The 13,758-nt window shown below is 41.6% G+C and overlaps 1 protein-coding gene across 1 annotated transcript in view; it reads left to right on the top strand.

The window, feature by feature from the left end:
- The window catches only part of WSCD1 (WSC domain containing 1), a 248,127-nt gene that overhangs the window by 99,919 nt on the left and 134,450 nt on the right, over window positions 1–13,758 (top strand). Inside the window, exons 3-4 of the mRNA XM_075335278.1 lie at window positions 7,714–7,828; window positions 13,206–13,390. Coding sequence (XP_075191393.1) covers window positions 7,714–7,828; window positions 13,206–13,390 — 300 coding nt within the window. The remainder of the gene's footprint in view (window positions 1–7,713; window positions 7,829–13,205; window positions 13,391–13,758) is intronic.

Raw genomic sequence — 13,758 nt, 5'->3', positions numbered from 1 at the left:
TGTATTGCCTCTGGCCGAACCACTCGGGGATCAACTATTGTGAGAAATGCCCCGGAGTTACACATTCCAATAACTCTCTGTCCATCCAGCACAACTTCCTGTAAGTGCTTAATTTGATGGCGAGAGGAACTCGGGGCTGTGGCTCGCACCCCATAAACTCCTAGTGGCCGACCACGAGTGTCTGAGTCATTAGGCAAGTCAACTTGAAGGGGTGAGTACTCTTTCCACCTTGTATTCAGCTGTAGAGAACCAACAGATCGATTTGGTATAAAGTCATTCCTCAATCGACCAGCAGGACAAGTGTTTTGCAAATGACCAGGCTGCCCACATCGATAACATCTCCTCTGCGTCCTTCCAATGTGCATTCTGGAGAAGGCAGTAGGAGAACCTGGTGACAAAGGCCGAAGTCCATACACTCCAACAGGGGCATCTATGGTGCAGGGGTCAGCGGTACACTCCGGTGGAGGGGGTGCTAACTTTTCCTCAGGCGAGATGGAATACACAAAATGTACTGGACGAAATGGAGGTGCGTAGTGCTCCCTCCGAGTCCTTGTGGAGCATATTGACACCAAGTGCATTTCACATAATTTTATACCATACTGGCTGAGATGTTTGGATAAATTGGCACCCTGATGGATGTAACACATGTTATCTGCAAGAGCATATTCAACATCTGCTACATCCTTGGAAGTTTTTCCCTTTTTCAACGCCACCTGATGAACCTGTGAGGCAGGCGAAACACGTTGAGGCTACAATATGACATCAAACTTCTAAAGGGAAGTAATTTATCCAAACATCTGTTATCTTCTACTCCATGTGAATTAGATTTTTATGCACAATAACATTCAATGAAGTGAATAATTGGTTGATGTATTAACACTATTGTGCAGTTACTGACTCAATGTTTGATGGACGTATAGATTCACTGTGAAGTGGTTATCAGTTGATCAAAGATATTACATTGAGGTCAGGAACCTGGTTGTACAGTAGGGACCAGACATATAAAGATGTTTTTTTGCATATGTAATTAGTGATGTTTTGGTACTCACATGGTGAGAGAGACAGTTTAGAATGTTAGAATGCTGTATATAAGAGCCCGGTGGTGGTGGCCGCAGCTTATAGTCCAAAAAAGTGGTGACAGGTTCCCTTCAAGGTATAGTCCACTATGAATGGGAGCGCCATTTGCGCTGATTAGGGTGTCGGCCTCCGCAGGCAGGTAGGGCGGTTCATTAGGGGCAGTAACAGGGCAACTGAAGTATTAGATTGATCTGCTCCGGCAGCCCTGTATACCTACCTTGCCTTTCCCTAATCTGTCCTTACTGTGTGGTACTTTTAAGGGGAGTGTGTTTGTCTTTGGTTATTTGTCCGATAACCGTTTTAATGCATATTTAATAATTTGATATTTTAGGAATTTAGTTTTTTGTTAAATCCTTACCTGGAAATCCTGGATTATTCCTATACAGTTAGCTAGTTTCACGTCTATCCTGTGCTGCACGTTGAGCACTTACATTGGAGTTTTTGTCCACATCTTCAAAATGAAAGATTCAGGACGATTCACTATAATGGCTCTATTCACTACAGTGAGGCAGGCAGAGTTACTCTGGACTCCTACTTTCTGGAGATTCAGAAGGAATTCTCAATGTAAATGTTCAGTGTGGAGCACAGGAAAAATGGAAGCCTCATTATGGTTTTTAGGGAGGCAAAATAAACAAATGGACAGCATTTCAAGAAATGCTTTTATATTTTTTATTTGTTCACTGAGCTGTACGAGTGATAAGACACCTTTATTCTTCTTGTCAGTACAATTACATTGGTACCAGATTTATATATTTTTTTTTTGTATGTTTTGCTACTTTTTCCTCACAAAGTGCAATTCCATAGAAAAGAAATGTTTATACATTACTATTTTCAGAGAGCTATAACTATTTTATTTTTCCGCTGACAGAGCTGTTAGGTTTTTTTTTCCTTGCAGAACGAGATAATGATTTTAGTGTTGCCATTTTTATTTACTTATGTCTTCTTGATATTGTTTTATCAAACTTACAGATGAAAAAACTGAAATATTATTGTTTTTATTTGTATTCTTTTATGGTATTCATTGAAGGGGTTAAATAGAGAGACAATGTTATAGACCAGGATGCAATTCCAGATACGATGATACCAAATGTGTGTACTTAGTTGATTCTGTTTTGTTTTTGCATAACATATGCTTATTTAACCCCTTCATGGCCAATGATGTACCTATACGTCATTGGTCATGTATGGCGCAAGCCCACATTATTTCCCGCACATGTCTGCTAATCTATTCAGCAGAAATCTGCAACTAACAGGCACAGGTGGATTGGATCTGAGGTTAAGCTCTTAGATCGCGCTGTAAAACTCTGACAGCCCAATCTAAAATGCTTTGACGATGATTGCATTGTTCCTCTCCTCCATCGGTGATCCTGTTACTCAATCACCGGCTTCAAATGGGTTGGCCTTGGAGTGTCGGGTCAGATGACCCCTATTGCTGCCATGATGTGTTTTCTGTGAACACCAGCAGAGCGCTAGCACTCACAGGAGAGCAGCTTTTCTCCTGATCAGAGCGATGCTGAGACATCGCTCTGATCAGGAGAAGCACTTGGAGACTGCAGACATAAAGTCCACTAAGGGGACTAGTAAAATCAATGCAAAAAAGTAACCCCTAAAATTCAAATCACTCTCCTTTTGCCCCATTGAAAATAAAACAACAATCATAATAAAAATACACATATTTGGTATTGGTGCTTTCAGAAATGCCCGATCTATCAAACTATAAAATAAATTAACCTGATCGGTAAAGGGCGTAGTGAGAAAAAAATCAAATCGCCAAATTACGTTTTTTTGGTCCCCGAAACAGGCGATCAAAACATCACATCTATCCAAATATGGTATAATTAAAAATGTCAGCTCAAGAAGCAAGAAAAGGCCAACACAAAGCACCAGATCCTGAAAAATGAGAACACTAGGGGTCTAGAAAAATGGCGACAAAAGCACAATTATTTTTTTTTTTAAAAATTCTAAATTTTTTTTACCACTTAGATAAAAGTAAAACTATACATGTTTGGTATCTACAAACTTGTACTGACTTGGGGAATCATAATAACGTATAAGTTTTACCAAATAGTGAAAATGGTAAATTAAAAAAAAAAAAAAAAGACGAATCTTGCAATTGCAGGTTTTTTGCAATTTCACCACACTTGGAATTGTTTCCCATTTTACAGTACAATATGGGGCAAAATGAATGGCGTAGTTCAAAAGTACAAAAAGTACAGCTCGTCCCACAAGAATCAAGCCCTCATATAGCTATATTGACAGAAAACAAAATTATGGCTCTTGAAAAAGGAAAGGCAAAAAATAAAAAAAACATAAAATCGCCGTGGATGAACGGATTAAAAAAATAATTTTTCAGGATTTTTTTGAATTTTTACAATTATTTGTTATTTTTTTTTTCTTGGCCTTTAGAAAATTTGAATATTCTGTTAGACCCTATTTATTGAAGAGCCTAACAGGCCTCTGTGCATGGCAGACATTGAGATCTTTTTTTGACCTCTGATTGCTATGACAGACATGATTAGCCCACAATCAAGTTGTGTGGGGTGAGAGAGGGAGCCTCTACCCTCTTATAAATTTTAAAAGCCATAGTCATTCTTATGGTGGCATCTAGGTAGTTAATCAGCAAGGACTGTCAGTTAGGCCTGTTTCACACGTCAGTAAAAAACAGACGTTCTTTACTGATGTATAATTAACGCCTATTACCCTCTGTGTTCCAGGATTCACGGCACACGTGGGTTGTCTATCTGCAATCCGTGATACATGATCCGTACTCCATGATTGCACATGGACATTCCTCACCTGTCACGTTCCTGCTCTCCATGGTGCTAAACTCCTCAGCTCTGTAGCGTCCGGCCACGGCTCTCTGCAGCTACTTCTGGGTCAGCTCTGGCTGCATTCATGAATATGCATGAGCCGGGCAGGAAGCTGCAGAGAGCACAGGCTGCACAGATCGTCGCTGGAAATGTGAGTTGAAAATGTTTTTCATTTTATATGTCCGTTTTTTTTCTCGTATGTGTTTCACGGACAACACCATAGTGTGGTCCGTAGGATATCAGTGATGCCAGAAAAAAACAGACATGTCTCCATGAGGCAATCACGGACACGCGTGTATGCCACACGGAAACACGGTTAGTGAAAAAATCACTGATGTGTACGCAGACCCATTGATTATGATGGGTTTGCGTATGTTAGTGATTTTGGTGCGTATAAAAAAAAAAAGCACATACGTACCAGAATCACTGACGTGTGAAACTGGCCTTAAGCTGAGATCGTACAGTGATCTTGCTGAGCACAACTTCTTGAAAACAAGAAGTCCTGGCTGAGTGAGCTACTAAATAGAGATGAGTGGACCCGTGGAAGTTCAGTTCGGCGGGTGCAGAATGACTTTAGATAAAGTTTGGTTTGGGATCCGGACTTGACCTGAACCGCAATGGTAGTCACTAATTGGGCAGTTCAGGTCTCTACCCACATGTAGCCAGCCATAAGCAGATCACTTCCAGGGGCGTATGAGCTAGGTTTTATCTTTTTGTTTTTTTAGTGCACACTACATCCGATCACGCTGTTGTTACCCCCAGTGTGAGCCAATCAAAGACAGCAAGCGACTCGCACTGGGCTGAACACCGGGTGTACTTGAGCACAGCGATGCTCAGACGAGGGTTGGCATACGTAAACCACCCTATATCCGAACTCAAACTGTTATTTTGGTAAAGTCTGTGTTTGGTACGAACACCGAACGTCAGATTCACTCATCTCTACTGCTAAACCATTCTGTCAGAGCTCCAGCTCCTCCTCAGTTCTAGTTTCTTTTCAGCTCTTCCCTTTCTTTCTTTTTTAGAGATAGAAGGAAGAGGTTAGACACAGCTCTGTAGTGTATACAGTGCCTTGCGAAAGTATTCGGCCCCCTTGAATTTTTCAACCTTTTCCCACATTTCAGGCTTCAAACATAAAGATAAAAAATTTAATTTATGGTGTAGAATCAACAACAAGTGGGACACAATTGTGAAGTTGAACAAAATTTATTGCTTATTTTAAACTTTTGTAAAAAAGAATAAACTGAAAATTGGGGCGTGCAATATTATTCGTCCCCTTTACTTTCAGTGCAGCAAACTCACTCCAGAAATTCATCGAGGCTATCTGAATGATCCAATGTTGTCCTAAATGACTGATGATGATAAATATAAGCCTCCTGTGTGTAATCAAGTCTCCATATAAATGCACCTGCTCTGTGATAGTCTCAGTGTTCTGTTTAAATCGCAGATAGCATCATGAAGACCAAGGAACACAACAGGCAGTTCTGTGATACTGTTGTAGAGAAGTTTAAAGCCGGATTTGGTTACAAAAAGGTTTCCACAACTTTAAACATCCCAAGAAGCACTGTGCAAGCGATCATATTGAAATGGAAGGAGTATCATACCACTGCAAATCTACCAAGACCCGGCCGTCCCTCAAAAATTTCATCTTAAACAAGGAGAAGACTGTCCAGAGATGCAGCGAAGAGGCCCATGATCACTCTGCATGAACTGCAGAGATCTACAGCTGAGGTGGGAGAGTCTGTCCATAGGACAACAATCAGTCGTACACTGCTCAAATCTGGCCTTTTTGGAAGAGTGGCAAGAAGAAAGCCATTTCGCAAAGATATCCATAAAAAGTGTTGTTTAAAATTTGCCACAAACCACCTGAGAGACACACCAAACATGTGGAAGAAGGTGCCCTGGTCGGATGAAACCAAAATAAAACTTTTTGGGCACAATGCCAAACGATATGTTTGGCGTAAAAGCAACACAGCTCATCACCCTGAACACACCATCCCCACTGTCAAACATGGTGGGGGCAGCATCATGGTTTGGGCCTGCTTTTCTTCAGCACGGATAGGGAAGATGGTTTAAATTTATAGGAAGATGGATGGAGCCAAATACAGGACGATTCTTGAAGAAAACCTGTTGGAATCTGCAAAAGACCTGAGACTAGGACGGAGATTTGTCTTTCAACAAAACAATGATCCAAAACATAAAGCAAAATCTACAATGGAATGGTTCACAACTATAAGTATCCAGGTGTTAGAATGGCGAAGTCAAAGTCCAGACCTGAATCCAATCGAGAATCTGTGGAAAAAGCTGAAAATTGCTGTTCACAAATGCTCTCCATCCAACCTCACTCAGCTCGAGCTTTGCAAAGGAAGAATGGGCAAGAATTTCAGTTTCTCGATGTGCAAAACTGATAAAGACATACCCCAAGCGACTTGCAGCTGTAATCGCAGCAAAAGGTGGTGCTACAAAGTATTAACTTAAAGGGGACGAATAATATTGCACGCCCCAATTTTCAGTTTATTAGTTTTTATAAAAGTTTAAAATAAGCAAAAAATTTCGTTTACTTGCACAATTGTGTCCCATTTGTTGATTCTTCACCATAAAATATTTTTTTTTTTTATCTTTGTTTGAAGCCTGAAAAGTAGAAAAAGCTTGAAAAATTCAAAGGGGCTGAATACTTTCTCAAGGCACTGTACATGGACGAAAGGATCTACACAGTCTCAGAGGGTAGACAAAACAAGTTACAGATAATGAGGAAATCACAAGTAGAGAAAATAATTACAAGATAGACACTATGCTAATATATGAGCTAATGAAGACTGCAGTACACTAGATACACAAAAACCTCACTTTTAGTCTTCTATAAGGCCCCCTTCACACGTCAGTGAAAAACACACGATAAAGATGCATATGTCCCTCTGTGTCCCTTGATTTGGGACACGTGTGATCTCCATGTTCTATCTGTGATAATACATGGAGGCACTTATACTCACCTGTCCACGCTGGACACCGCATCGCTGGAGACAGGTAAGTTTAAAAAGCTTTTTATTTTCAATGTATGTGTTTTTTCTGGTACGTGTTACATGGATCACACCACTGTGTTGTCTGTGTGACTTCGGTGGTGGCAGAGAAAAATGGACATGTCTCCGTGGGAAGAACACAGACACGCGAGTGCGCCGCATGGAAATACGGTCAGTGAAAAATCACTGATGTGTGCGCCGACCCGTTGATTTAATGGTTCTGCGTATGTTCTTGATTCTGGTACGTATCAAAACTGCAGCATACATACCAGAATCACTGACGTGTGCAGAGGGCCTAAGAGAAAGACCTGGAACTCAGTTTCAGCTGCAAACTGAATATCAAGGGGATGGGAATGTTCTTGGTGCTTTTTGAATATAGTTGAAAGCGGTAATTGCTTATGTTACCTCCCTCTATCTTTTGAGCAGAATATCTAGTAAATATTTTTAAATTTTAACTTCCATACGCCCTCCAAACTAAAGACTATCAGCAAAGAGGAGAACATGCATCTAGTCACTACATAATCTTAGTCCAAACTTATGTCACAGTCCCATTAAATCACACTAAATCCAGAAGCTATGGTATGGTAATAACAAGTGCACCCGTCATCTCCAGACAGCGGAGATAAATGTGCGATTATTCAGTTTTCGTGAGATTTCACACTATTGATTTGTAAAGACATATGTGAGGTACAGGTGTAAATTAACCAAGCCAGTGTATATTAATCATCATTATCAACACATTATGCAGAGTACACAGGTGGTGACTATGACATATGGCGCACTAATTTCAGCTTTCATCGTTTTTTTTTCAGGTACATACATTGGATGTTTTATGGAAAATGTGGAAGAGAGGACTCTGAAGGCTACAATATTCTATGATCTGAGGAAAATGACTATAAGTCATTGTCAGAGTGCCTGTGCAGAAAGGTAATGCATCTGCTAACTGAGTAGGTTATGGAGGGGTACAGACTAAATTTTACTCCAAACTGAACATTCTGTGCTAATGAACTGCAGTGGCGGCAATGATATGAACACTAAACCTGTGTCTTAAATCTTTACCGTAGTATTATCTAGGGCACATAGCAGTACTCAGCTATGCTGTATTTTAGAAAATGACACCATAAAGACATTTCTGCGAAAATAGGTTACAAAAGTACCATTAAGGAATCGATGTAAAATAATTTCCAAGACATTAAAGGGAACCTGTCACTAGATTTGGGGCCTATAACCTGTGGCCACTACCAGTGGGACCTTATATACAGCATTCTAACATGCTGCATATAAGAGCCCAGGCCACTGTGTAGAACGTAAAAATGACTTTATAATACTTACCTAAATGGTCGCTGCGGTGGAGTTGGGTCATATGGGCGTCTCCGGTGATGGCACCTCCTCTTTTGGCCATCTTTGTCATCCTTCTTCTGAAGCCAGAGTGCATGATGCGTCCAACGTCATCTACACTCGCCGACATTGAGGAGCAAGGCAGATCAAAGTATTGTAGTGCGCTTGCTTGGGACCGGTGAGTGTGTATGACGTAGGACACGTCATGCACACAGGCTGCAAAAGGAGGACAAAGATGGCCGAAAGAGGAGGCGCTGGCATCGGAGAACGGAGATGCCCATATGACCCAACTCCACTGAAGCAACTGTTTAGGTGAGTATCATAAAGTGATTTTTACATTCTACACAGCGGCCTGGGCTCTTATATAGAGCATGTTAGAATGCTATATGTACAGTAAGATCCCACTGGTGGTGGCCGCAGCTTATAAGCCCCAAATCTGGTGACAGGTTCCCTTTAAAGCGCTTGTCAACTATTTTTTTTTAAATTTTGTAAACTAGCCCATTTGTGCCCCAAAAACAAACAAAAATCTATCCATTTACTTTCCAATCCAATCTACAGCTTGTCTGCTTTACCGCTGCCTGGAGGGAGCAATTTCTTTCTTTCTCTCCATCCATAAAATAAAAGGGTGGAACACAATTTTACAAAGTTGATATAAACTGTTTTTTTGGGGGTGGGTGGGGGGGGTTGGGGTTTTGTTAATATGGATAGTGCTTTTTCACAAATTTAGAAATAGAAAAATGTGTTTGGCTTTTCTCCGTTCAATGAGTAATGACTCCAGGAGGAGAGCACAGATAAAGAATGCCTGTTGGAAAGGGAGAAATGCAAATCCAGAAAGATAGATAAAACCTGGATGTTCATTCATTGCCAAAAGGTGTAAAACCATTGGTAATATTATTTCACTCAGGGTATGAACATATAAATGTTCAACAAACCAACACACACTTACCTAGACATACATGGGTTTTACTGACCCAAATGTGGTTTCTGCAAGTATGTTTGCAAGATAAAACATATTTTTTTTTTCTATTAAACAAGATAAACAAAATCATATTAAAAATTTAATTAAAGGAAACCTGAGAGGTCCCCCATGCCCTCCAAACCACCAGCATTTGTCTATTCCTTTATTAACAGTCTTTCAAACAAGCCCTTTATAGTATTTGTCATATTAAAAATCCTTAAAAAAGGGTTTGTACAGTCTGTTTTTAATATGCAAATTAGTTATCCATGGTTACTGGGACGACATGGACCCTGTCAGTGCCTAGCATGGGTTAAGTTTTTTTAAACTTCAGCCAGACATGATGATAGTTTATTTATAAATGGGGGATAAGCCCCTTATTGTTTCTACAAGACTCTTAAGCTGGGTTCACAAATAGCGACAGCGACAACGACGTCGCTGTTACGTCACCATTTTCTGTGACGCAACAGCGACCTTGTAAGTCGCTGTTATGATCGCTGCTTAGCTGTCAAACACAGCAGACGCAGCAGCGATCATAACGACACACGTCGCTGTGCTACATGTACAGAGAGCAGGGAGCCGCGCACACTGCTTAGCGCTGACTCCCTGCACTCCTAGCTACAGTACACATCGGGTTAATTACCCGATGTGTACTGCAGCTACATGTGCAGAGAGCAGGGAGCCGCAAACACTGCTTAGCGCTGGCTCCCTGCACTCCTAGCTACAGTATACATCGGGTTAATTATCCGATGTGTACTGCAGCTACATGTGCAAAGAGCAGGGAGCCGTCACTGGCACCGAGAGTGGCGGACGCTGGTGACGAAGGTAAATATCGGGTAACCAGGGAAAGGGCTTCCCTTAGTTACCCGATGTTTACCCTGGTTACAGCTTACCGCAGCTGCCAGATGCCGGCTCCTGCTCCCTGCTCGCTTCAGTTCGTCGCTCTCTCGCTGTCACACACAGCGATGTGTGCGTCACAGCGGGAGAACGACGACCAAAAAATGAAGCTGGACATTCAGCAACGAACGGCGACCTCACAGCAGGGGCCAGTTCGTTGCTGGATGTCACACACAGCGACAGCTACGGGACGTCGCTGCTACGTCACAGAAAATGGTGACGTAACAGCGACGTCGCTGTCGCTATGTGTGAACCCAGCTTTAGGAGTCTAGTGTTAAAGTTCTTGTTGACTCATGTAATTGCCTTGGCCAGTGAAGGTCAGATACCCAGACAATTATGCAAACCTCCCATTGTATTACTATGTGTATTGCTAGATGCAATGTAACTTAGCTGTCTATCCCTCATGTCTGCCAGAGATTATTACTCCTAGGGATATTTTGTATACGGCTTGAAATCTAGCCAATAAGAGCCCAGTCTTATCTACCAATTGTGACGACCCCAATGGTCTGAATGGAGAGCTCAGGGGTATAAGAAGGAGGACTGTCCATTGCCCGGGTAGATTCTTGCTACATGATACCAATCTAGGATCTGCGGATTGGATTGGCAAGCCATAACCGAACCTTGGTTATAATACTATATGGACTTCAGCATCGAATGCAAGGATTCGGCTGAAATATCAAGGACTACCTAAGGAAGGAATCCAGTTTTGGGACAATCCCGTCACCTGACTACAGGCTTTGCGGCCTTCAGCCAGCTTCCTAAATCTGGCATTATTCCTTCTCGGTGGGTGCCCGCTGAAAGCGCGGTGCTGCTGGTTTGGAGTAAGTAGCCCTGGAAGCTCTGAGGCATGGACATTCTAATCCCTGGTGAGCCAGCGGAAGTGTGAGAAACTGTTGCCAGTTACATTCTGTGGTTTTGCTGGTTATGTGCCATATGCCATTAATTGTTTAGGGATCCAATAAAGTCTTAATATTGTGATTCTCTCATCCTGTGTTGTCTAAGTAGTGTTCTGCCCACGGTTAAGGAGGTCGGGCGTTCAGTTGGGGTGAGCCCTGGGCCATGCTGTCTTTCTAATGGTGGCTGGGTCAGCGGACGAGAGCACCCACTGACCCCCGTGTCTCCACAGTGACGAACCGAACACCAACTTAAAAAAATAGGGTTCATAGATCGGATGCTTTACGTCCAAACTTAACTTTCTCAAGCAATGCTGTGCTCAAGTATGCTTGGTGCACAGCCCTGGGCAAGCCGCTTGCAGTGTTTGAACGGTGCACACTGGGGGGTAAAAACTGTGTGATCACATGTATCACATGATACAAAAAAAGTTTGAAATGTTGATGTCACTTGGACATTTCTAGGGCTGTGCTTGCATTAGAGAGCTATGGGCTGCAGTTCAGTCCTAGGAGACCACATCATTTTCATGGTCAAGACTACAACTTTGCAGTCTTATAGTTTGTGGTGAATTGATCTGCTGCAAATGTCATGAATTTCTATCACTTCTATATGTAAAATAGTGAGCAAATAAAAGGGATGCTGGTCTGCTGAAGGAGAGCGTGATTTCTACTGTCAGGCAAAGTGGAGGGCTATAGTGATATGGAGCAAGTGTGCTTTTGGTTAGCCTAGAGATTTACATAAGCACTAGTAAAGTTACTACTCTGTTTTACAATATTTCTGCAACCTCTATGGTGACCATTTGTTTGGTGAAAATGGTATAAAGCAGAACAAATATTCAATGTATACATTTAAGCTTTGCAAAACTACCTAATGAAGAATCAGATAGCCAGGGCACTGTATGTGACAGACTGACGTGAACATTATCCAGAACACAAACCTACAGAGACTATGGGGGTGAGGTTCATTGTAAGTTCACAGACACATGGGTGTACAAGCTGGAGTCATCTCTGATAAAGCTACTTAGGAACCTGGTAGCCCGAAAGCAAAACATTAAGTTGTAATTGCTCCAACTAGAAGAATCCCCTGCGATTGTAAAACATGATGCGTACAGCTTAAAATATAAATCTAATGCATTAAAACCAATACATATGTTATTTAACGTTAACTTAACTACTTGCTTTAAAAAAACATAATTAAAAATAAAGGGTAAAAAAATGTATTTGTTGCCCAATGTTGTAAGCAGTATTTGGGACGACTAGTGCTCATTTTATTTGTATGTTGTACAAGACCTTGAGGTTTAGTCCAGTTCTTCTGTATTGAGTAGAATGTTATATAAGCCAGCACTTTTATATACATTAAACTTCCCATTGTGAATTTGACCAATTTACTACTTCATCTTTCACATGACCATTAGTTGTGATGATAAACTCAGATTTGATATACACCTTTGAGTCATGTTTTCACGCTGTCACTGGGGGGAGCTGGAGTCCTGCAGGGAAAGACACTACACGGAGCTGGATAAGCAAGGAGGGGAACTCACAGTGTGTGCTGGTGCAGTGTCTCGCAGCATCAGCCAGAAAGCAGAAGCGGGGGATGGTCGGGCAGGCCGGGTCATACACAGTATGGGGAGAAGAAAGACCGGAGGAACGAGCAGAGGTGGGGTCGAGGTCAGGCCGAGGTCTGTACCAGAGGAAGCAACCGAGTGGGGAGGTAGGAGAGGAGGGAACAAGCGGGGCTATTGTGGAAGGAAGGAGGTGGGACAGAGGAATTGCAGAACGACTAGTGGACGGAACACAGACAGAGACCGAGGGCACAGAGAGGGGACAGATCAGGATTACACTTACAGGGACCAGCAATCAAATGCAAAGGAGCGTTCAGCTTATAGCTGGTGCTGGTTCACCAGAGATGACAGTATTTAAAGCATCCAAGCTCCGGAAATGAGGCCCGGGAGAAGACTCGGCTCCCTAGCCATGTCGACAGGGAGGCGAAACCGTGATACATGTAACTTTTTTGAATACTCTAGTTTTATTTTTGGAAAATCTCACACAACCTCATTTTGGCACCCTGCAATGAAAACATTGTGTTAACTTTATCAACAGGTAAAAAAGGGTTCACTTTAGTGATGGGCGGACCTGGACTGTAAAAGATGAAACAGTCACACATTTGTTGAGAAATTCTTATTTATTACATTGATGTATATCTATTTTTTTTTTTAAATTATAGAACATATATTTATGCCGGTTTATCCTATGGATCTGAATGTTACTGTGGCAACAGTGTACCCCCAGACCGAGCAAAAGAAGAAGAATGCAACAACGAGTGCAAAGGAGAGAAAGGTTCCGTGTGTGGAGGCGTTAATCGTCTTTCAGTCTTCCAGCTTGAGAAACTGCAGAATTTGGTCAAGCAGAGTAAGTTGAACTTGAAAATAGATGCAATGTGAGCTTACTGACCTATCCATGAACCACTTCACAGCATTACATTTAAGAGATGAGTCAGTTTCAATTAATGTTAACGGGAAAGTGTACCATTTAAGAAAGCTAAATGTTCTCCATCTCAGATTAGTAGAAGTGTAAAAACTGATATGAATGTTTGTCCTGAGTCACTCATTGCTGTGGGCAATGGCTGATCCGAAGTACTTTGCACCTCTTAAAAATAATATTGTAAGATATTTTTTATGTATTTGATACTAAGCTGTAACAACATGTACTAATATTAGCAAGACAGGATCTACGAATTATATATTTGTTACACAACTATTAGAAACATTTACTACTTT

This window comes from Anomaloglossus baeobatrachus, chromosome 2 (assembly GCF_048569485.1).
Source record: "Anomaloglossus baeobatrachus isolate aAnoBae1 chromosome 2, aAnoBae1.hap1, whole genome shotgun sequence".
NCBI lineage: Eukaryota > Metazoa > Chordata > Amphibia > Anura > Aromobatidae > Anomaloglossus > Anomaloglossus baeobatrachus.
The sequence above is the reverse complement of the archived record's forward strand: the minus strand, read 5'-3'. Positions and strand labels throughout refer to the sequence as shown.